The sequence below is a fragment of the Notolepis coatsorum genome (genome assembly GCF_963971535.1).
Source record: "Notolepis coatsorum genome assembly, contig: SCAFFOLD_885, whole genome shotgun sequence".
Lineage (NCBI taxonomy): Eukaryota > Metazoa > Chordata > Actinopteri > Aulopiformes > Paralepididae > Notolepis > Notolepis coatsorum.
The window spans coordinates 11569-34304 of NW_028174148.1; the positions used below are offsets into that span (position 1 = coordinate 11569).

At 46.2% G+C, this 22736-nt stretch overlaps 1 protein-coding gene across 1 annotated transcript; it reads left to right on the forward strand.

The window, feature by feature from the left end:
* Positions 1 to 832: 832 nt before the first annotated feature.
* On the forward strand, positions 833 to 12055 carry LOC311247626 (2-(3-amino-3-carboxypropyl)histidine synthase subunit 1-like; the record flags this gene model as incomplete). The annotated part of the gene is made up of 3 exons (XM_084338648.1): positions 833 to 911; positions 10221 to 10355; positions 11309 to 12055. Coding segments are annotated over 3 exons (295 nt in total), but the record flags the coding sequence as incomplete, so codon positions are not given.
* Between the last annotated feature and the right edge of the window lie 10681 nt (positions 12056 to 22736).

The window sequence follows — 22736 nt, forward strand, 5'->3', positions numbered from 1 at the left end:
TTTGTGTTTCTATGTCTTCCATCGAGGACCACCTTGGAAATAAGTATTTTAATTAATGTTTTTAGGTGATATCCTCAGGAATACAAATTGGTCATGATAATTAGTTTTTATGATGTGTTTGTAATTTCCAAATAAAAATCAAATCAATTCCTCCCTCCCTCCCTCCCTCCCTCCCTCCCTCCCTCCCTCCCTCCCTCCCTCCCTCCCTCCCTCCCTTCCCTCAACATGCAGCCTGTGTCCTTCCTCCCTGATATGAGCTCCATATTTCTCCTTTTCTCTCTCTCACACACATGAATATACATAGTCACTTGTGCACACAGGTGCACTGTATATTTTAAATCATTGATCTTTGCATGGTGATACCTGCGCTGAAGTACTTAATGGACTAAAGCTTCTCTCTCTCCCTCCCTCTCCCTTTTTCTCTCCCTCTCCTCCTTCTGTATCTCTCCCTTCCTCTCTCTATCTCTCCCTCTCCTCTCCTCTCTCCCTCTCCTCACTATATCTCTCTCTATCTCTCCCTCTCCTCTCTCTCTATCTCTCCCTTCCTCTCTCTCCCTCTTCTCTCTCTATATCTCCCTCTCCTCTCTCTCTCTCTCTTCCTCTCTCTCTCCCTCTCCTATCTCTATATCTCCCTTCCTCTCTCTATATCTCCCTTCCTCTCTATATCTCCCTTCCTCTCTCCCTCTCCTATCTCCCTCTCCTCCCTCTATATCTCTCCATTCCTCCCTCTCTATCTCTCACTCTCTTTACCCCCCGCCCCACTTATTCCTCTCTCTCTCTCTCTCTCCCTCTCTCCCTCTCTCCCTCCCCCTCTCTTATTTCCTCTTTGCAGGTGGGTCCAGATTGCTTGTCCACGTCTCTCTATTGATTGGGGCACAGCCTTCACCAAGCCCCTACTGTCTCCCTATGAGGTAAACACACACCTTTGATCCACCACCTAGGATTCACCACCACTCACTATCTGAAGGACGACAAACACGCACTGTACACACACACACACACACACCTTGCTAGGATTACACAGAGCCCTTGACATCTGTCCTATTGGGAGTGGGTACAAAGTGGAGCAGGGTGTGGGGGGGACTGCGACGGTGATGAGAGTGTAGAAGTGACATCTCATGTTCAGATGACGGCTCTGTATTTGCACAGCGCTCATCGGGCCTGCCTGTCTGTAGGAGCTGGAGTGGGGGGAAGACCGGAGCAGTGAGCGCAGTCCGTCTGTCTGTCTGATGTCCATCTGTCTATCTCCCTCTCATTCTCTCCTTCTCTCTATCTCGCTCTCTCTCTCTCTCTCTCTCTCTCTCTCTCTCTCGCTCTCTCTCGCTATCTCGCTCTCTCTCTCTCTCGCTCTCTCTCTCTCCCTCTCTCTCGCTCTCTCTCTCTCTCTCTCTGACAGATTGTATGTATACAATAATAACAGCGCAGGAGACTAGCTCCCCCCACTGGCAGCTGGCCCACAACCCCCCCCCCCCCCCCGCCCCAACCCACCCCCCCCCCTTAGCTACCTTGCTTTTCTAACTAGAGAGAGATGGATAGAATAGCAGCCCGTCTAGAATAATTTCATCGTTTGCTTAGTGTGTGTGCCTGCCCCCGTGCAGCTGTGTCAGGTGGGTCTCTGAAGACAAGTCGGCGTTGCCATAGGTTTGGCATTAATGGGCTGTCATGTCATGTGAGCTCAAAGTTGACTATTAATTCAATCATTCAGTCTCCTCAAAGATCCTTCAGCGCTGGGGATTCGCGAGAAAAGGCCTACGAGACATTATCCGTCTTGAAGATGATGTTTCTATTTTAAGTGCTTGTCCACCTCGCCACGGAGGTTGACCTTGTTGTGTGTTCACGCAAAAAGACCCTCCGTGAAGTGAGTCGCACCTATTATTGGGGCAGCGGTTAGAGAAGCGGGTTTGTGACCGGAAGGTCGCCGGTTCGATCCCCCGGACCGGCAGGAAATCTGAGCTGGGGAAGTGAATTAATAACTCTCTCCCATACCCTTAACACCAACCGCCGAAGTGCCCTTGAGCAAGGCACTTAACCCCCAAACTGTTCCAGTGGAGTTACTCAGTGGCCAACGGTGTCAGACTGTGGTTGTACTGGGCAGGTGTGAATGGAACTGTGTGAATGTGAAGCAGGGCGTAGCTGAAAAAGAGCATCCGTGCTCAGCGAACCTACCCTGGTGAAGGAAATATAGGTTTTTCAAGGTGTACTGTATATAGTGGTGAATATTGGTGGATGACAGCATCTACTTATAGCCAGGTCAGAGAGGTAGATGTGGTGGAGGAGGAGGTCAGAGAGAGTCAGTGTGTTAACAGCAAGCAGGGTGTGTGTGTGCATGCCAAGGCCGTTCAGCAGGTTCATAACTAGATAAGCACTGAGCAGGCAGGGTTTTGGTCAGAGAGCTATAGTGATCTGGGTCAAAGAAGACAGCGTGTCACATAGTAACCAGACGACGGGGCGGGTTAGCCGTTGGTAAGGACTATAGTTTATAGCTGGGAGTTTCTTGCAGTGTAAGTTAGATTCAGCTACGACACACAGACGAGAAGAGCTTGATCAGAGACTTTGAACCGAGGGGAGGACTGAAGTGCCACTACGACAGGCTTTTGGGATAACAGCCAGGCCGCGATGACCACCGAGCGGGGTGAAAGGAGAGATCATTAATATAATGAATTTAGTTTCTTCCCAAGACTTTTCAAGGACAATTACAGAACTGGTTTCCATCTGATTACGAGGTTTTGTTTATGGAATAAACAACTATGTTCCAAGAAAGGTATGAAGTTGCCAGTTTCGAGTTCTTATGATTACGGATTGCATTAAAGGGGAATGACAAAGATTGTACAGCCAGTATAAGAAGGTCGACGTCGGAGAGAGAAATAAACACAACACAGGAACTACACAAACACAGATGAAGAGGTGATGAGTGGCTGATTATGATCAAATCCAATACTGGGTAAATAAAGGTTTAAAAAGATTTATGGAAATGTTGCCGTATAACTGAGATGAATAAAATGATAAGTCATTCTAAGAAGAACCATAGCGTGTAGGGTTGGGTACCGAACTCTGTACTTTTACTCTGTACTGAATTCCAAGAACTGGTACCGGTATCGGTTCAAACGTGAATGGTAACCAACCCTAATAGCATGCGACTTATCAAAAATACTAAACGCCGTTATGATGATTATTGGTTCTAAATGTCCGAGGTCAACAAGTTGTTTTTGACTCCGTGACACATTCAATTACCATGAGGCCCGCGTTCAAATCCCACGAGGCCCGCATTCAATTCCCATGAGGCCCGCGTTCAATTCCCACAAGGCCCACATTCAATTCCCATGAGGCCCATGTTAAATTCCCACAAGGCCCGCGTTCAATTCCCACAAGGCCCGCGAAGATCAATCTGTTTCACGTGAGCCTCCTCTCCCTCCGCTTCATCTGACGGCCACACCGCGATAACATCTCTGCGTTTAAACGATCCGCTTCCACGTCCGTGTCTATAGGCGTGCGCATGTGTGTGTAGCCATACGTCTCGATCTCTTCCGATCTCATCCTTATCCCGATACGCCGCTCTTTTTTCTGTGGCATTTAGAGAAGAAATGAAGATGAGCAATTTGTGTGTGTGTGTGTGTGGAGGGGGTGGAGGTGATGAGAAGGGGGGGGGGGGACTGGTTATCTTCAGCACGTCTCATGTTATATTTATAGTCAATAAGACACACTGGGCTCTCCTGTCAGTGAGGGGATTAGCAGGAGAAGCCGTTGGAGTGGGGAGGAGGAGGAGGAGAGGCAGGGGCTGGGATCTAGAGATACCCTGAGATGGTGGAAAGGAGGAATGAAGGAGAATGAAACTGACTCCGGCGAGAGGACGGAGAGAGGAGAGAGAGAACGGTTCGTCCCGACGAGTCACGGTGCTGCTCTGACCGGTGAAAGGCTGCGGTAAAGCTTGGACAGAAAAGAGGTTATGTTTTTGGTAGCGTGTGACCGTCCGTCCGTCCGTCCGTCCGTCCGTCTGTCTGTCTTATCTGCAGCTAATCTCTCATACTACTGGGCCGATCAGCCTAATGTTTGCTGTGCTCGACTATTTTTCACATCGGTCAACAACAACTATTTTATTTGAATTAATGTGCACCTTTTGCAGACGCCTGCGCAGGCATAAGACTGTTACTCCCATTCAATATCAAGTGGCAAGTTAGCTGAATGGTAACAGCAAATTCCTATGGTGTGGAAGACTCATGGTGTGGAAGTTCAAATCCAGGCTAAGACAACACTTTATTTTTGAACTGATCATGGATCAACTAGATTCATTAATACCAACAACACAAATACGACTACTAATATCCATAATATTGATGGTATAGAAATAGCATTGACAGAACGTCATAGTGAGACGTGATAAACACGTGTGGCCAGGACATTGGTTGGATTTTCATGGAACTGTATTTACACTGGGTCTGGATTAGATTAGAATCAAATGTATTGTCATTATACAGCACGAGTACAGTACAACGAAAGGACCTTTTTTTTTTTTTTTTTTTTTTTTTATCTTTTCCCCCCTCCTTTTTCCTCCGATTTTCTCCCATCCCAATGTTAGTCGTTATGCAAATTCCCAATCCCCTTCCTGGTCGCTGCGCACTTACCCCCCACAGTCGGTCTGGGAGAGTGGAGGCTACCACGTGCTTCCTCCGACACACGTCCAGCCAATCAACCGCTTCTTTTCACCTGGCAGCGCGGATCCTCCCTGAGAGGGCGTAGCGTGTGGAAGGATCACACTATCCCACTTAGATCCTATCCGCGCTTAGCAGGCGCCCCGACCGAACTGTAGGAGTCGCTGTTTACAACGACCCGGACCCACCCCGCCAGCTTCTCCCACCCTCTAATACTGCCAATTGTATTAGTGTGAACGGCCAGCCAAGCTGGTGACAACCCCGGAGCTGTGAGCTGGATTCGAACAGGCGAATCCAGCCGCTCCGGGGTTGGTGACGAACGCAATCTCCGTTACGCCACCTGACCGCCCCCCCGAAAGGACGTTTCTCATGGGAAGAGGTCTTACAGACATACCATGTGAAAATGCTTACTGGGTTTCTATCAAGTATTCAACAAACGTAGACCATACCTTTCTATCAAGGATGTATGTTATCCCTCTTGTTATTACACCATAAGCCATAGCCCTACCAGAATAGAATGCACGCCCGCATTATAATAGAGGATTACATTACTGATAACGTAAAAACTCGTTCTATTTTACTTTGGATTCATTCAATCAGATTTTCCTTTTTGCAGCCCTAGTATTAGATTAGATTCAAATGTATTGTCATTATACAGCACAAGTACAGTATAACAAAAATAAGTTTGGCATCCAACCAGAGTGCAAATGTAGCAGTAAAGTGCAATAGTAATATACAACGTACAGGTGGTTAAAGTGTAATAATACAAGTTTGTACTACTGAGTGTAGTGCTAATCAGATGTATGTACAGACAGAGTGTATTATATAAATAGAGACAGTATGACTACTACTGGCCAGCAGTGTAACTAGTAACAGTAGGATATATGTACAGATATTCAGTCGTTCGTCATGCACGCCTGCACTGGTTATAACGGAGAACATTGAATTGTTTTTGCCGATCATTGAGGATGGAAAACGGCTAGTGTCTAGTTTCACTATCATTTCATTGACTAGTTAGCCCGATGAGAGAATGTATTAGAATGACTATTCTGTCCATAGGGTTTCACTGTCTTCACTGTTCCTCTGCCCGCCGACAGTATAGACTTGGAATAACTAAATCTTCTCAGATGGGGGTCTCTTGACACAACGTCTTATCAAACGGGGGTCCTTGACACTAAAATAGAGAACCACTGGTCTTGTAAATTTGATCACAAAAAAAGAGAACCGCTGGTCTAGCCATGAACTGTTTTATATGGTGAAATATTGTTTTAATTAGGCGAGACAAATGCACACAATTAGGTTATATAAGTACATTGTACAGTTTATAAGTATGAATACATAATGTACTATACAGCCTACTACTAATAATATTCCATCCAATAATAAACACGAGTTATGCAACCTTCCAGAGTTTTGTGCGCGTGTGTGCGCGTGTGTGTGTGTGTATGTGTGTGTGTGTAGTGGTGCAAAAAGTGATGCTCTGTGATGAGAAGCGTCTCACAGAAGAGCTTAATGTATTGCCTTCTCTCCAATATTTATTTTGGAAACGTGTTCCAATACTTAAAATCTCACAAATTGCATTTAATGTGTCTAACAATCCCATAAGGGTTTTTGAATCACAGTATGGCACTTGGCACACAAATGCATTTTCATTAATTAATTCAATAATTTATTTATTTATTCACTCGTTAATTAATTTGTTAATTACTTATTTTTTTTGTATAGCCTATTATCAGTCTGTATATTATGTCATGCTGTGAGATAGAGTGCAGAGTAAGCAGTCACCATATGGCGGAAAAGAAAAAAGATCTTGATTGATTCACTCACTCACTCACTCACTCACTCATTCATTATCAGTATTCAGAAGTGTTCCATATGGGGTGTTCTCATCTCTGGTGTCAGCCGGCCTGGATCTCTGCTGCTCATCCTCGTGCCTCTCCTCCAGCAGCAGCTGCTGCCGCGTTGTGCAGCTGGGTGGGGATAACATGACAACTCTGCCTGTTAGCTAGGCTCAATATTGTGACAACTGTGTGTGTGCGTGTGCGTGTGCGTGTGTGTGTGCGCGGTCAAACGCTGTGTCGTGACTCGTGTGTGCGGCATCTGAGCATGTTCCTTGGTAGTGAAAGGTTAACCTTTTGTAGTGTGGTAGTGAAAGGTTAACCTTCTGTAGTGTGGTAGTGAAAGGTTAACCTTCTGTAGTGTGGTAGTGAAAGGTTAACCTTCTGTAGTGTGGTAGTGAAAGGTTAACCTTCTGTAGTGTGTTAGTGAAAGCGTTAACCTTCTGTAGTGTGGTAGTGAAAGGGTTAACCGTATGTAGTGTGGTAGTGAAAGTGTTAACCTTCTGTAGTGTGGTAGTGAAAGGGTTAACCTTATGTAGTGTGGTAGTGAAAGGGTTAACCATTTGTAGTGTGGTAGTGAAAGGGTTAACCTGCTGTAGTGTGGTAGTGAAAGGGTTAACCCTTTGTAGTGTGGTAGTGAAAGGGTTAACCCAGGCCTGTACAGTGCGAGATATATATCGCACGTGCTACAGCAACAGCGGTCTGTGCGATGGATGGATTTACTTCAGTAGCACTGGTGCGATAGGGATTCGGTTCATATAGATACTCTTATTTTGAAAATCCTGTAGCGGGTCTCATTTCTGCCCACGCGCAGCTCCAGCTAGGCTCCGAAAGCTAGCAACGTTCAGGTGCATATGATAATCTTATTTTGAAAAAACTCTTGTGACAACTCGACGAGTCATATCCGCCCTATCCGTGCGCCTTCTGCAAGCAGAGCAGCGCGTTGGTCGGTTGCTGCGTTAACACAGCAGTGCGCCTACACGTCCCGAAATAAGTCTGTGGTGTTTTTTTTTTCTCGCAACGGGTCAAATGCATCTACATGCTTTGCACCGTCGCCATTCCTTTATGCGCACATCGCCCGAAATTAACGTTTATGTACCATTACAATCACTACAACGTTAGCAAGCTAACAAGCTAATCCTGATCAGAGGCAGAGCCAGCAGACAGTGTGGAAAGGGAAATGGGGGGGGGCACTCTCTCCCCTTCCCTGTGTGTGTGTGCGTGCGTGCGTTTGGAAAGATGATGAAGTCACTAGTCAGGAGTCAGGACAGGAGTATATTATAGTAAACTGAGGATGGACAGATAATGTTGATATTCAAATAAACAAGTTTCGAGAGGAGTGGAAGTTTGAAGACAGACTAGACTACAATATGATGCGGGGGTGGTGAGTTGAAACAGTGTGTGTGAATGAATGAATGAAAACTTTATTTAACAGATTGCAGAATGGGTACAGTACAGTACGGCTCAATACACACAATTGTTAAGGGGATGCAGACCTGAGAAAGACGTTTGTCTTGTTTACATCAGGGTCCCCCATTGTGTGTGTGTGTGTGTGTGTGTCCCAACCGACCCCACTTCTATGTTTCAATAAATTATTTGCATTTAAAACTATTAACGCTGACTCATTCCTTCAGTCCACTCAAAATTATGCTAATATTCCTTATGTTGTTTATGATATTAATTGAAAATAGCATATGAGAGTATCATAGTAATAATAACACATGGCGATATACTAAATGACAGCCAAACATGGCACTGCAACTAAATAACACAAATACAATAGGCACATTTGTGACTGTTACAAATATAACACGTTTTATACTTGTGCTACAAGATTTTGGCCTGTGCTACAAAACTATCAACCTCTGTAGCACCAGTGCTATGTGCAAAAAAAGTTAACGTACAGCCCTGGGTTAACCTTCTGTAGTGTGGTAGTGAAATCGTTAACCCTTTGTAGTGTGGTAGTGAAAGGGTTAACCTTATGTAGTGTGGTAGTGAGAGTTAACCCTTTGTAGTGTGGTAGTGAAAGGGTTAACCTTCTGTAGTGTGGTAGTGAGAGTTAACCATTTGTAGTGTGGTAGTGAAAGGGTTAACCTTCTGTAGTGTGGTAGTGAGAGTTAACCCTTTGTAGTGTGGTAGTGAAAGGGTTAACCTTATGTAGTGTGGTAGTGAGAGTTAACCCTTTGTAGTGTGGTAGTGAAAGGGTTAACCTTCTGTAGTGTGATAGTGAACGTGTTAACCTTATGTAGTGTGGTAGTGAAAGGGTTAACCTTATGTAGTGTGGTAGTGAAAGGGTTAACCTTCTGTAGTGGTAGTGAAAGCGTTAACCATTTGTAGTGTGGTAGTGAAAGGGTTAACCTTCTGTAGTGTGGTAGTGAAAGAGTTAACCATTTGTAGTGTGGTAGTGAAAGGGTTAACCTTATGTAGTGTGGTAGTGAGAGTTAACCCTTTGTAGTGTGGTAGTGAAAAGGTTAACCTTCTGTATTGTGTTAGTGAAAGTGTTAACCTTCTGTAGTGTGGTAGTGAAAGGGTTAACCGTATGTAGTGTGGTAGTGAAAGTGTTAACCCTTTGTAGTGTGGTAGTGAAAGTGTTAACCCTTTGTAGTCTGGTAGTGAAAGGGTTAACCTTCTGTAGTGTGGTAGTGAAAGCGTTAACCCTGTGTAGTGTGGTAGTGAAAGGGGCAAAGGGGACATATTATGGGAAATGGGTTTTGCCAAGTCTTTGTAATGGATTGGGCCCGTCTAAAATGTTGCATAGCTGCTGGGGAAATATGGGGAAATTCCAGGGAAGTTGAAGTCTTCATATTAACGAGCCTAAGCAAGCTGTTCAGAATTGCTTATCCCTCGATGATGTCGTTATGGGATGAATCAGCTTTGATTAATCAATGAGCTGTACTGCCTGTCTAATTCACTGCCCGGTTTGTAACGTTTTTTTTTTTACTCTTGCATGTGGGGCAGCCAGGCACGGAAATAATTAAATGTACTGTAGTGTGTTGCTGCGTCCACCGAACACAGGGTTCAATACAAGGGAAGAAAGAGCTGCTGGAAAATAGATAAATCAAATTAGATTCAGGCTAGTTTCTCTGCAAAAAGATACATAATATGTCCTATTTAACAGCCTCAGATTTACAGAAACTGGGAACGGGTGCCATAATTAGACTCCCGGGTCATATCTCACTATGGATTTCCTAAAAATACAATGCAAGAATCCAACTCATTGGCGGACAAAAGAAATGGTTAATTAATTTATTAATGGGGCATTTATATATAACAGCTTTTATCCAAAGCGCTTTACAATTCGAAACCGGGAACCTCCCCATTATTACCACACGACCGCTCTGCCTCCTGAGCCACTCCCAGGGGTCATATCTCACACTATGGATGGATGGCCTCAAAATACAATGCATTCCAACTCATTGACGGACCAAAAAAAAAGAAAAAGACACCGCCATGTTCTTCCTCACGAGCGGCTGTAGGCCTAGTGGTGTGTTCCCATTGGAAGCAGTGGGGGATGGAACCGGTCCAGAAGCCTGATGAAGAGGGAAGCTTCATTGTCGAGTCCCTCCGGGGGGGGGCTGCGTCGCGGGGGGAAGACTAGATCACCGCGTGCCACGAGTTCACAGGTCGTCGGCCTTGAATACATTGTTATTTCAACCGCCTTCTATCCATCTCTCTCTCTTTCTTTCTTTCTTTCTCTCTCTCTCTCTCTCTCTCTTTTGTCCCCTCTCCCGCCCAGGCGGCGGTGGCCCTGAAGCAGGTGGACTGGCAGGAAGTGTACCCCATGGACTTCTACTCCAATCAGAGCCTGGGGCCGTGGGCGCCCAATCACCCCGACAACCAACCGGCTCGGCCCGTCCGCAGACAGACCCAGGTGACAGACCCGGGGCGGGAGATAAAAGGATGAGGAGGAGGAGGTGGAGGAGGAGGAGGAGGTGGAGGTGGAAGAGGAGGAGGTGGAAGAGGAGGAGGTGGAAGAGGAGGAGGTGGAGGAGGAGGGTGGTGGGGTGGAGGAGGAGAAGGAGGAGGAGGTGGAGGTGGAGATGGGGGAGGAGGAAGTGGAGGAGGAGGGTGGTGGGGTGGAGGAGAAGGAGGTGGAGGAGGAGGAGGAGGGTGGTGGGGAGGAGGAGAAGGAGGAGGAGGTGGAGGTGGAGGAGGAGATGGGGGAGGAGGAGGAGAAGGAGGAGGAGAAGGAAGTGGAGGAGGAGAAGGAGGAGGAGAAGGAGGTGGAGGAGGAGGAGATGGGGGAGAAGGAGGTGGAGGAGGAGATGGCGGGAGGAGAAGGAGGCGGAGGTGGAGAAGGAGGTGGAGGAGAATGAGGTAGAGGAGGAGGAGGAGGGTGGAGGAGTAGGTGGAGGAGGAGATGGGGGAGGAGGAGGAGATGGGGGGAGGAGAAGGAGGCGGAGGTGGAGAAGGAGGTGGAGGAGAAGGAGGTGGAGCAGGAGGAGGGTGGTGGAGGTGACTGGAGGGTATGAAGTGGCACCTGAATCCACACTGTGCTAATGTGTTTCATGGCTCGTGTCGGAGCCTGGAGTGTCACCATGCTGCCACCTAGTGGCACGGTGACAACAGGACAGGCCCCTTTCTCTCACCACGCAGACTAAAATTGTGACCTTGACCTTGACGTGAAATGCATGCACGCTCGTCGGGGGGGTGAAGAGAACCGTTCGATGACATGCAGTTGCTTTTGTAACGTCTAGAACGCCGCCCCGCTGGCGGTGGTCCTACGGGTTTGGCGTTTGCAATCTGACCGCACGTGTTAAACGTGCCTGAGGGTGGATTAGTGTTCCAAGTGTTAACGGTCTCCCTCTCTGCCTCTGCCTGCAGAAACAGGGCTCGGAGCCGGCCCCACCCGCCAAGCACTGTGGACAGAGCCAGTGCGCCCCCGGTGGATGTCAGGCGGAATGACGCGCGCTACTGCTGCTGCTACTGCTGCTGCTGCTGCCATCACCACTGTCCCATGTTACCGTCTCTGTGGCCGTGGCTAACTGCTGGATGCGGGCCAGGCCAGAGGGGAGAGTGTGTGTCTGCTCAGCTGGAGCTTGGGCTCCTCCACAGTCCCACCAGCAGGCACGGACAGAGCCAGGGAGACTCTCAAGCCTCTCCCAAAATGGATTACCTCCATTAAATACTCCCCTGTCTTACTCACAGCACCGCAAATGAGACCTAATGTATTTAAGCTCTTGTTCTGTTTTTTTGGGGGGCGGTTGTTGTTGTTGTGAATGTGTAATAAGCCACAAAGGTGTTGGGTGTGTGTGTGTGTGTGTGTGTGTGTGTGTGTGTGTGTGTGTGTGTGTGTGTGTGTGTGTGTGTGTGTGTGTGTGTGTGTGTGTGTGTGTGTGTGTGTGTGTGTGTGTGTGTGTGTGTGTGTGTGTGTGTGTGTGTGTGTGTGTGTGTAGGCTGACTCACGCGTGCGTGCGTGTGCGAGAGAAGTGTTTCTGTGCAAGAGAGATATTTAGGCTTTTCATATACAAGTACTATACCCACTGTACTATCCAGGGAGTTTCATTTCCTGTGAATGTGGGCGGGCTCTTAGTTAAATGTAACTAAGATCTGTCCCTGAATAAAGAATATACTGTCAACCACTTAAGATTCCTCACAATCACTCCGCCCGGTTCCCCCTGGCTGAGCAGTGTGATTGGCCGGGAGGCATGCCAACGACGAGGGTATTTTGGGTGTCTCATCCATGCATTCAAACACTGATTTTGATGTGATGCATAATTCAGTATCCAGTATCACTTTGCAAACGTATAAAATTAAGATTCTCTCTGAACACTTCACTGTGTTTCGTTGTAGCCAATTGCAATAGTAATCGGAAACTAAATGAGTTTCGCAGTTTCTCAACTGTTCATTTTGTGAGCTAGCAACATGCGACCACCAAACTTTTTTTATATATATGTAACGGATGGTATCGTGAAGCGCAGTCAAGAAGGGCTGGGGTGAGTAGCGGTGCTATGGGTTAAACTCACTCTCACATCCTCAAAAGACGCATAGACCCAGTACTTAGAAGTGGATTCACCTCTTGGTATAGCGGTCTGTGTTGTTGCCTGCGGCGTGGGAGACCGGGGTTCAACTCCCACTCGGGGCATCGAAGTTTGAGGTGACGTTGTCACAACCGTTACATATATATATATATATTTATATATATATATCTGTTTGCGCAGGTAAAAGAGGAATGCAAACGAAGGAACACTTCAATAACATTTTCAAAAGAATGTAAGCATAATGTAGTACGCAATAGAACACACAAGGTTATATTTTGTGTCTAATAACATCATACACGTTATGTTGTGTGTGTGTGTGTGTGTGTGTGTGTGTGTGTGTGTGTGTGTGTGTGTGTGTGTGTGTGTGTGTGTGTGTGTGTGTGTAAGAGAGAGTAATACGCTCATCGACAGCTATACCCTCTCTGAGGCAATTGCTCTTGATAAGAATGTGTCGTTGGTTGACGTGCCTGTTTAAATACTGAAAAGAGTGAGTGTATCACAGCTGTGATGATCAACCGCCCTCGTGACCCGTGCCCTCAACCAACTCCCAGCCGTGGTGTTACAGCCTCCAGTATTCTGCTTGTTTCAAGGCAGCCGCCACGACTCAGTGGAATTAAAACTCAGAATGTTCATCATAATTCTGTTATCCTATTATATTATATATGTCTACACATTATGTTTTCAGACGGTTCTATTAAAACGGGGAAATGTATTCCACTTTTCAATGAATATAGCACAACTTGATTCAAAATGATATGATCGTCGTTTTCCTTTACTCGTTCTCGCACAAGAAATTATTAATTCATCATACATTTTTCATGGTATATCGATGACCACGATAAATAAGCAGCAGTGCTGCTGCTGCACTGATGCCGGAACGATGCCTATATGGTTTATTATAAGGCTGGGAGGTCTGCCGTGTTAGTCACGACTTCTCTCTCCGACCTCATTACTTATTGATGAGGGGTGTGCTGTGGCGGCGGGCGGCGTGGGATTTGTCAATGAAAACATCCCGTCGCCGCACGGTTGCCTGCTTCAATAACCATTGATCGACAGGGATCCGCTGTGGCCCGGGCTTGTGCCGAGAACCACCCGTCTCTCCCCCCGGCGATGCAGTACATTGTATCGCCCCCCTTTAGAGAGTGAGAATAGATGCGCCTGTTTCTCCGACCGTCTCTCTCCAGTCAGACATACCCCCTCCCTCCACTCTGCTCTATACCGTATCGCCTTGGCAACAGCGCGGCCAGTGTGATACAGCAGCCCGTCCCGCCAGATGCCTGTGTTCTTCTTGTGGCGCGTGTGTGTCACGTGACCCGCTTGTGGGCTGCGTTTCCGTGATGCAGGCTTTGTCTCCGAATAAATGTGTGGCAAGCAGGACACTCTCTCTGCTAATGACTGGTTTGCTGACAAGCTGTAGAGAGAGAGAGAGATATGAGATGAGATGAGATGAACCTTCAAACATCTGCGAATGATCATGTTGGGAACTTTTGGCACACTCTAGTAACCTTAAAACATACAACATGCATACAAACACGAATGCAATTTAACTTTACATTTGACTCTCAAATTTCCAAACCAACAAATTATTACAAATAAAAAGACTAACCTTGTATATGCACTCTCCTACTAAGGAATGTAATTATTGATGATGTATCAAATACAATAGTCTCACAAAAAAAAAAAACATGTGTGGTGTGTCTTGTAACGGCCTCTGTGCTTATACCTCCCGAAACAACTTAACGTCAGTGATACTTCCCTTATTTAGTTTCCATATTTTTGCCTGAAATTAAGTTTTCAACTTATTTGGTACATTTTGGTATCACCTAAAAAAAATCACAATTTCAATGAATCACAAACAGATTTAAAGAAGTATCTCACCAAGCGTGGACATCACGGTCGGTGTTTCAGTCCCGTGGACAGCAGGCTACTCGCAACAGAATTATTACTTTCAATTAAAGGAAAACTCCAACATTTTGGGAAATTAGCTTATTTGCCATCTACCCTGGAGTTAGACAAGAAGATGCATGACCTTTTTCCTTCTCTGTGCATGCAGTAGGAGTAGGTAGACGTTGGGAACTAGGCTAATGGAGGAACCTACTTCCAGTGACTGCCGCTAAGCTAGGCTAACGGTGCGTGTCTTCCTACTCCTACTGCATGCACAGAGAAGAAAAAAGGTATGTATCTTCTTGTCTAACTCCAGGGTAGATGGCAAATAAGCTAATTTCCCAAAATGTTGGAGTTTTCCTTTAAGTACCAGCATGTCTGTTGGTTTTGCAGGCTCCCATCGAAGACACGCTGACGTCACGAGAACGCCGCCATCTTGGTATTGGGGAAACAAACGGATTTCTACCATCAAATGTACGCGTTGAGCTCCGTTTTTATTACATATTTGATCACATTCTTGTTAATTTCATAACCTTTTCGTATACATTTCATGAAAATATTGAGGCCAACATGGCATTTCACAATTTCTTTATTTTTTTTATCTACTTTTTCTCCTCCTTTTTTCTGTGAATTTTCTCCCCATCCCAATTTACCTCTTGTGCCAATTCTCCCCTCCCCTGTCCTGATCGTTGCTCACATATGCCCCCCACTGGCCGGTTGTAGGGAGGATAGAAGCCTTGCATCACATGTCCCCTCCAATACCATGCCTGTCACATCTTTTCACCTGCCAGCGCGGACTCTCATTTGGCGAGGAGTAACGTGTGGGAGGCTCACACTGCCCCCGCCATTTTCCTGTGTCTGCTGTGCAGGCGTCCCCCAACCGACCTGTAGGAGTCGCTGTTCACAACGACCACACTACCACCCTTCGACTTCCCACCCGCTAACTCTGCCAATTGAGTTAGTGTGACGGCCGGCCCAAGCCGGAGCCAACGCCGACAGCCGGAGCCGAACACGGTGTCTCTTGCGTTGGTGACGAGCGCAGTGTCCGCTGCGCCACCCAGCCGCCCACATTCTTCTTAATTTCATAACCTTTTCATATAATTTGTTTTGAAAATATTGAGGCCAACATGGCATTTCACTATTTCGAAAGCCTTTCTGGTGTTTTCTAAGTGCATGTTTCCCCCCAAGCCATAGACATGCACTTAGACAGAAAGTTAAAAAGACAGGAAGTTGACTTTGAGAATTAGTGGGGAGAGGAGAGGATACAGCCTCCCAGAGAGAGAGAGCCAGTTGAGGAGAGCAGCTCCTCTGAGCAGCAGCCTCCACGGGCCTTTCATCCTCTGGGAAACTGCTTGTTAAAAAGTCCATGATCCACCACCACTCACTAAACCCAAGTCCAACTCGGATTGTGAGATCAGTCTCTCAGCGAGTCCACTGACCACTATGAATTGAAAAATGGGGGACCCTGATGTAACCAAGACGAACGTCTTTCTCTGGTCTGCATCCCCTTAACAATTGTGTGTATTGAGCCGTACTGTGTATTGTATCCATTCGGCAATCTGTTAAATAAAGTTTTCATTCATTCATTCAGTCAGCAAACTGCAGTTTGAGGAACTAATTTACTGTAAAATAGATATATATATATATAATATAATTCTGCTTTGCTAATTATTGAGGACATGTGAGGAAAATATATCCGTCTGTCTGATAAATTATCAAAAGGTTATAGTTAGAATCATGCTCAATTCAAACCTTCTTAAAATGAATTCAAATGACTGATATAGAGTCGTTAAATGTAGATCCGTTTGCCATTATTGTGGTGGCTCCATTTAGCCACGTGGTGGTCGTTAACTGCTATGGGAATTAGACCACGTGTTCTATTCTAATGAGGCTCTCGCCCACCGATCTGTTACATCTCTCTGCCAACTAGCGGACACACTTGACCAACTCCGTGAGTCATACCAGACCCGAGTTCAGGCCTCTACTCCCGCACACTCATTAGTGGCTACACCGGGCCTGCAGTTCTCCACGTCCGCCACGCGATGGCACTGTTTCTACAACTTGCACTGCGGTCCCAATGCGATTCACGGTTGAGCCACACGCCTCTCATTGGAGACTGATTTATCCTTGTGTTTTCTATGGCACTCAGAGGGTGGGTGAGAGTGTGCTCCGGATAGTCTGAGAACCCAGTGTACTTTTGTGTAGTTGGTGTAATCGTTTCCAGATGTGCCGGGAATGTGACTCCACACACTCCTCCATCTCTCTTGGCAATGGCATCCCCCCCACACACCACACACACACACACACACACAATCACACAATCACACACACTCCCTTTGCTCTGAATGTTTTTGCCATCACACTTCTTCTGCCATCAGCGCCCAGTTTCCTGCCCCAGGGGCAGTAGGCGGCCTGAGGGAGTGTGTGATGAGGTCATGAGCTCGCAGTATACTCTATTTACTGTTTACTGTATATCTGTGTTGTTATCATTATTCTTATTGGGGATTGGAACACGGATATGCAACAAAAAGATGCACCCGTCTTCAAATCCTACAATAGGTTTTGTGATCTGCACGGCCTCAGCCAACTAATCACACAACCCACACGTGTGTGTGAGTCAACTCAGACTACCATTGACCTCATCCTGACCTCTGACAAGTCCAAGATCGCCAATAAAGGGGTTATAGCATGCGGGTTAAGTGATCATTATATGATATTCTGTACGCGCAAAAAGCTAAAACAAAAGGCTGGCTGTCACAAAACAGTCACATCTAGAGACCTAAAAACCTACTCTAGCGAGGCCTTTAACCTTGAACTGGAAAGTCTGGACTGGTCAGATGAGCTCAATGGTACACTGGTTGAAGAAACATGGCTTGGCTTCAAAACCAAATTTTCAACGATACTAAACAACATGGCCCCCCTAAGAACCACCAGGGTAAAAAATCGCGCTGAGCCGTGGATGCACGCTGAAATACTGACCGCTATGAAAACCAGAGACAAAAAATGCTCTGAGTTTCGTAAAAGTCAGTCAAAGCTTAACATAAGCACGAGCAGTGAACTCCAAGCCCACGTGACTGAACTCAAACTGGAAAGAAACAGACTAAGAAATGATGTAAACTCCATGATCAAAACAGCAAAGAAAAAATTCATCAATGACAAAACCGAGGAAAACAAAAACAAACCGCGTGAACTTTGGAAATTACTCAATAACCAACTAGGCTGCAGTAAAAAACTTAAAACCAGATTCTCAAACATAAACATAAAGACGGACAACACGCTCATCACAGAAAAGCTGGATGTAGCCAATTACTTAAATAGTTTCTTCACAAACATAGCCACAACACTGGTAAACAAACTACCCTCCCACTCAGGGCATTATGGGGTAGAACACATAGTAGCATACTACAAGAACCTAGGGGTCCACAAAGACGACTTCAAACTGGAAATGGTAACAACAGATGAGGTACTCAAAAAACTGAGCGCCCTCCAACCCAACAAGGCCACTGGCCATGACAACATCCCCTCCAAATTCCTCAGAGACTCAGCAGCCGCCATCACCCCAGTCATCACACACATAATAAACCTCTCCATAAAACAGGGACACGTCCCCAAGGACTTCAAAATTGCGAGAGTGACCCCTCTGCACAAAAAAGGCAGTAAATTAGACCCAGGCAACTACCGCCCTGTTTCTATCCTTACCTCCATCTCGAAAGTCATGGAAAAAATTGTATACGAACAGGTCGAAAAATACCTTGCGGAAAAAAATCTAATCTACGAATTCCAATCTGGCTTCAGAACATCCCACTCCACTGACACATGCCTTCTCTATTTAAACGACCACATCAAACAAGAGGTGGACGCGGGCAAATACTGCGGCATGGTCATGCTGGACCTACAAAAGGCCTTCGACACTGTCAATCACCATTCTGATTGACAAGCTAAAAGCAATTGGTTTTGATAGTCTATCAGTGAGCTGGATGCAATCCTACCTGGAGGGGAGAGAGCAGATGGTGGAGGTAAACGGTACCCTATCCCCCCCCCCTCACAGTAAACTGTGGTGTTCCACAAGGAAGCATACTAGGTCCGCTACTGTTCCTAATTTATGCAAATGACATGTCGTCAGCTTGTGACTGCAACTTGTTCCTGTTTGCGGACGACTCAGCCCTGCTGGTCTCTGACAAGAACAAGTTACAGGTTGAAAAAACCCTCAGCTCAGAACTAGGCAAAATCTGCATATGGCTCGCTGATAACAAACTATCATTACACATGGGCAAAACAGAGTCCATTCTCTTCGGTTCAAATAACAAACTCAGCAAGACCGACGGCTTCTCAGTTACAGTGGGTGACAATATTGTCACAAGGAAAGAAGATATTACCTACCTGGGTTCCATCCTAGAGGCAAATATTTCCTGTGACAAAATGGCATCCAATGTAATAAAAAAAGTCAACCAACGAACACGATTCTTGTACCGGATCTCCTCACTGGTAAACAAGAATACCCTGAAGACTCTAGCAGGAGCACTCATTCAAGGGTACTACGACTATGCTTGCACCTCATGGTACCAAAGCACCTCAAAGGCGCTAAAAACTAAATTACAAACATCTCAAAACAAACTGGTCAGACTACTGCTTGACCTTACTCCTAGAACCCACCTCACCCCTGCCCACTTTGACAACCTAGGATGGCTTAGAGTAGATGACAGAGTACAGCAACTTGCAATGGGCCTGGTCTACAAGATACACTACACGACCAAGGTACCCATGTACATGACAAAATACTTCCCAAAGGTCAGTGAATACCACGATCACAACACCAGAGGGAGCTCCACAAATCATGTTAAACCCAGATTCGGCTCAAACAAGGGACTAAACACGTTTCGCAATTATGCCACATCAATGTGGAACGCCCTACCCAAAGCTGTAAAGGAATGTGAATCACTACCCACTTTCAAAAACACTCTCAAAAAACACCTAAGGGAGACTGCAACTCGAAACTGGCCCCTGTAAATGTCCGAACACAACCCCCTCCAATGTACAGTAAATTACCAAGTATGGTCTTGTCAATAATCCAATGTACAGTGTTGTTTGTACAGTTGTACAGTGTCCCCCACCCACCCCTCCTACCCAACCCCCCCCCACTCCTACCCAACCCCCCCCCACTCCCCCCCCCCCATTCATTCATCACGTTGGTGGGATAAAAAAAAAAAAAAAAGTGGCATCATGAATACACAATACACAATTTTGTTGTCTGACCTAAAGATAAATTTCTCACAAAATGATTTCTGAAATATTTGAGAATGTTAATGGCAAATCAGTATGTTAATCGTAAGTCAATCGTTTTGATATAATTGCACACTTCCTCATATTACCCTGCAGGCTAATATGATGAACATCAATTTGATTATTTTATGATTTTCCAAGCAGATCCTGTGAGATATATAAATGTATATATATATATATATATATATATATATATATATATACACTGTGTATATATATATAAATATATTCTGTATATATATCAAAGGTTCCACATCTCACAACCCTAGGTACAGTATGAGGCTAATATGATGAACGTCATTTTGATTATTACTTTATATGTGATTTTCCAAGCAGATCCTGTGAGATATATATATACATATCACTATCAAACACAGCCCTAGCGACAGCATGAGTCTCATGGCTATTTGCGTGCTTCCTCCAGAGAGGAATAGGACTGAGTCACTCCATAACACGACAGGAGCTCATATCACTTTCTGCTCAAAGTGATATCAGTCAGTGTGGTCAGCAGGATATTGCTCTCCAACTCGTGTTTGCATAACCTACGGAAGTTACGTGATATGGTATAACTTCCAACGCGTAATATCTACTATTAATTACATTAACAAACAGACTTCATAATTAAATGCTTTAAAGGGGAACTATCTTATAAATGGCCTTTTTGAGTGTTTAGCATTGTTTCCTAGCTATGTGAACTTATATTAATATGATCTATGTCTCTAATTCTCATATTGGCGCATTCTTCCAATTCTCCTCTCACAATATTCACCCTCACTGAACTGAGTCATCTGAAAATGTGCTGATTTGTGATGTCAGAGAGACACCGCTGCATGATAATGTGGCTGTGTGGCATCAGGTACATGATGAGCTGCACACAGTGGTTGGAGCCCAGCCTCAAAACGGCTTAAGATCTTGAGGTAGAAAAATGCTGTTTTTGAGGACTTGATTAGAAATACAAAACAATGAAAAAAAATTAAAAAAGATTACAGAGGTGTTCCATAGACTCACAGGAATTGTGTAAAAGTGCCCAAATAGTGAAAGAAATAGTAAAATAGTTCCCCTTTAAAAAAAATATATAGGGCGGCTAGGTGGTGTAGTGGGCAAGGCGCTCGCCATCAACGCTGGAGACGCTGGGTTCGAATCCAGCTCTCGGCGTTGCTATCAGCTTGGCTGGTCGTTCATACTAACACAATTGGCAGTGTTACGGGTGGGAAAGCTGACGGGTGGGTCCTGGGCGTTGTGGACAGCGACCCCTACAGGTCGGTCGGGGCGCCTGCGCAGCGAGGGTAGGATCTGGAGAGAGGTAGTGCGACCTTCCACACGTTACACTCTCCCGGTGAGAATCTGCGCGGCCAGGCTGGCTGCCGGCTGGCTGCACATGTGTCGGAGGAAAGCATGTGACAGTCTCCGGCCTCCCGGACCAACAGTAGGGGGGAGTGCGCAGCAACCAGGAAGGGGGTTGGGAATTGGCATAACGACTAACAGTGGGATGGGAGAAAAATCGGAAAAAAGGAGGGGAAAAAGATAATAAAAAAATAATAATAATAAACACATTTCAGTGAATATTATCATTTTTATTATATAATTATTTTATTGTTTAATTACACGTAACAAATACAAGCAGTGGTAAACACAATGAGCTAAATACAAAAAATGCCACGACCTGACCATTCTTCCTGAAAGCCAATTTATGGATGGAACCATTAAATCCGAATGAGCAATGCTTTCCAGAGATAGTGATGTGTCTGCTACCTGCTGGGGAGGACAGTGTGTCAGTCAGCATGGAGGGTTCAGCTGTTTGTTTCTCTGCCTAGGGAGAAACTGAGTCACAATAGTCTGCTCCGGTTCCCTCACAGTAGTCCACTTGGTTCCCTCACAGTAGTCCACCTGGTTCCCTCACAGTAGTCCACTTGGTTCCCTCACAGTAGTCCACCTGGTTCCCTCACAGTAGTCCACCTGGTTCCCTCACAGTAGTCCACCTGGTTCCCTCACAGTAGTCCACCTGGTTCCCTCACAGTAGTCCGGCTTGGTTCCCTCACAGTAGTCCGCTTGGTTCCCTCACAGTAGTCCACCTGGTTCCCTCACAGTAGTCCACCTGGTTCCCTCACAGTAGTCCACCTGGTTCCCTCACAGTAGTCCACCTGGTTCCCTCACAGTAGTCCACCTGGTTCCCTCACAGTAGTCCACTTGGTTCCCTCACAGTAGTCCACCTGGTTCCCTCACAGTAGTCCACCTGGTTCCCTCACAGTAGTCCACCTGGTTCCCTCACAGTAGTCCACCTGGTTCCCTCACAGTAGTCCGCTTGGTTCCCTCACAGTAGTCCACTTGGTTCCCTCACAGTAGTCCACTTGGTTCCCTCGCAGTAGTCCACCTGGTTCCCTCACAGTAGTCCACCTGGTTCCCTCACAGTAGTCCGCTTGGTTCCCTCACAGTAGTCCGCTTGGTTCCCTCACAGTAGTCCACCTGGTTCCCTCACAGTAGTCCGCTTGGTTCCCTCACAGTAGTCCGCTTGGTTCCCTCACAGTAGTCCACCTGGTTCCCTCACAGTAGTCCACTTGGTTCCCTCACAGTAGTCCACTTGGTTCCCTCACAGTAGTCCACCTGGTTCCCTCACAGTAGTCCACTTGGTTCCCTCACAGTAGTCCACTTGGTTCCCTCACAGTAGTCCACCTGGTTCCCTCACAGTAGTCCACCTGGTTCCCTCACAGTAGTCCACCTGGTTCCCTCACAGTAGTCCACTTGGTTCCCTCACAGTAGTCCACCTGGTTCCCTCACAGTAGTCCACTTGGTTCCCTCACAGTAGTCCACTTGGTTCCCTCACAGTAGTCCGCTTGGTTCCCTCACAGTAGTCCACCTGGTTCCCTCACAGTAGTCCACCTGGTTCCCTCACAGTAGTCCACTTGGTTCCCTCACAGTAGTCCACCTGGTTCCCTCACAGTAGTCCACCTGGTTCCCTCACAGTAGTCCACCTGGTTCCCTCACAGTAGTCCACTTGGTTCCCTCACAGTAGTCCACCTGGTTCCCTCACAGTAGTCCACCTGGTTCCCTCACAGTAGTCCACTTGGTTCCCTCACAGTAGTCCACCTGGTTCCCTCACAGTAGTCCAC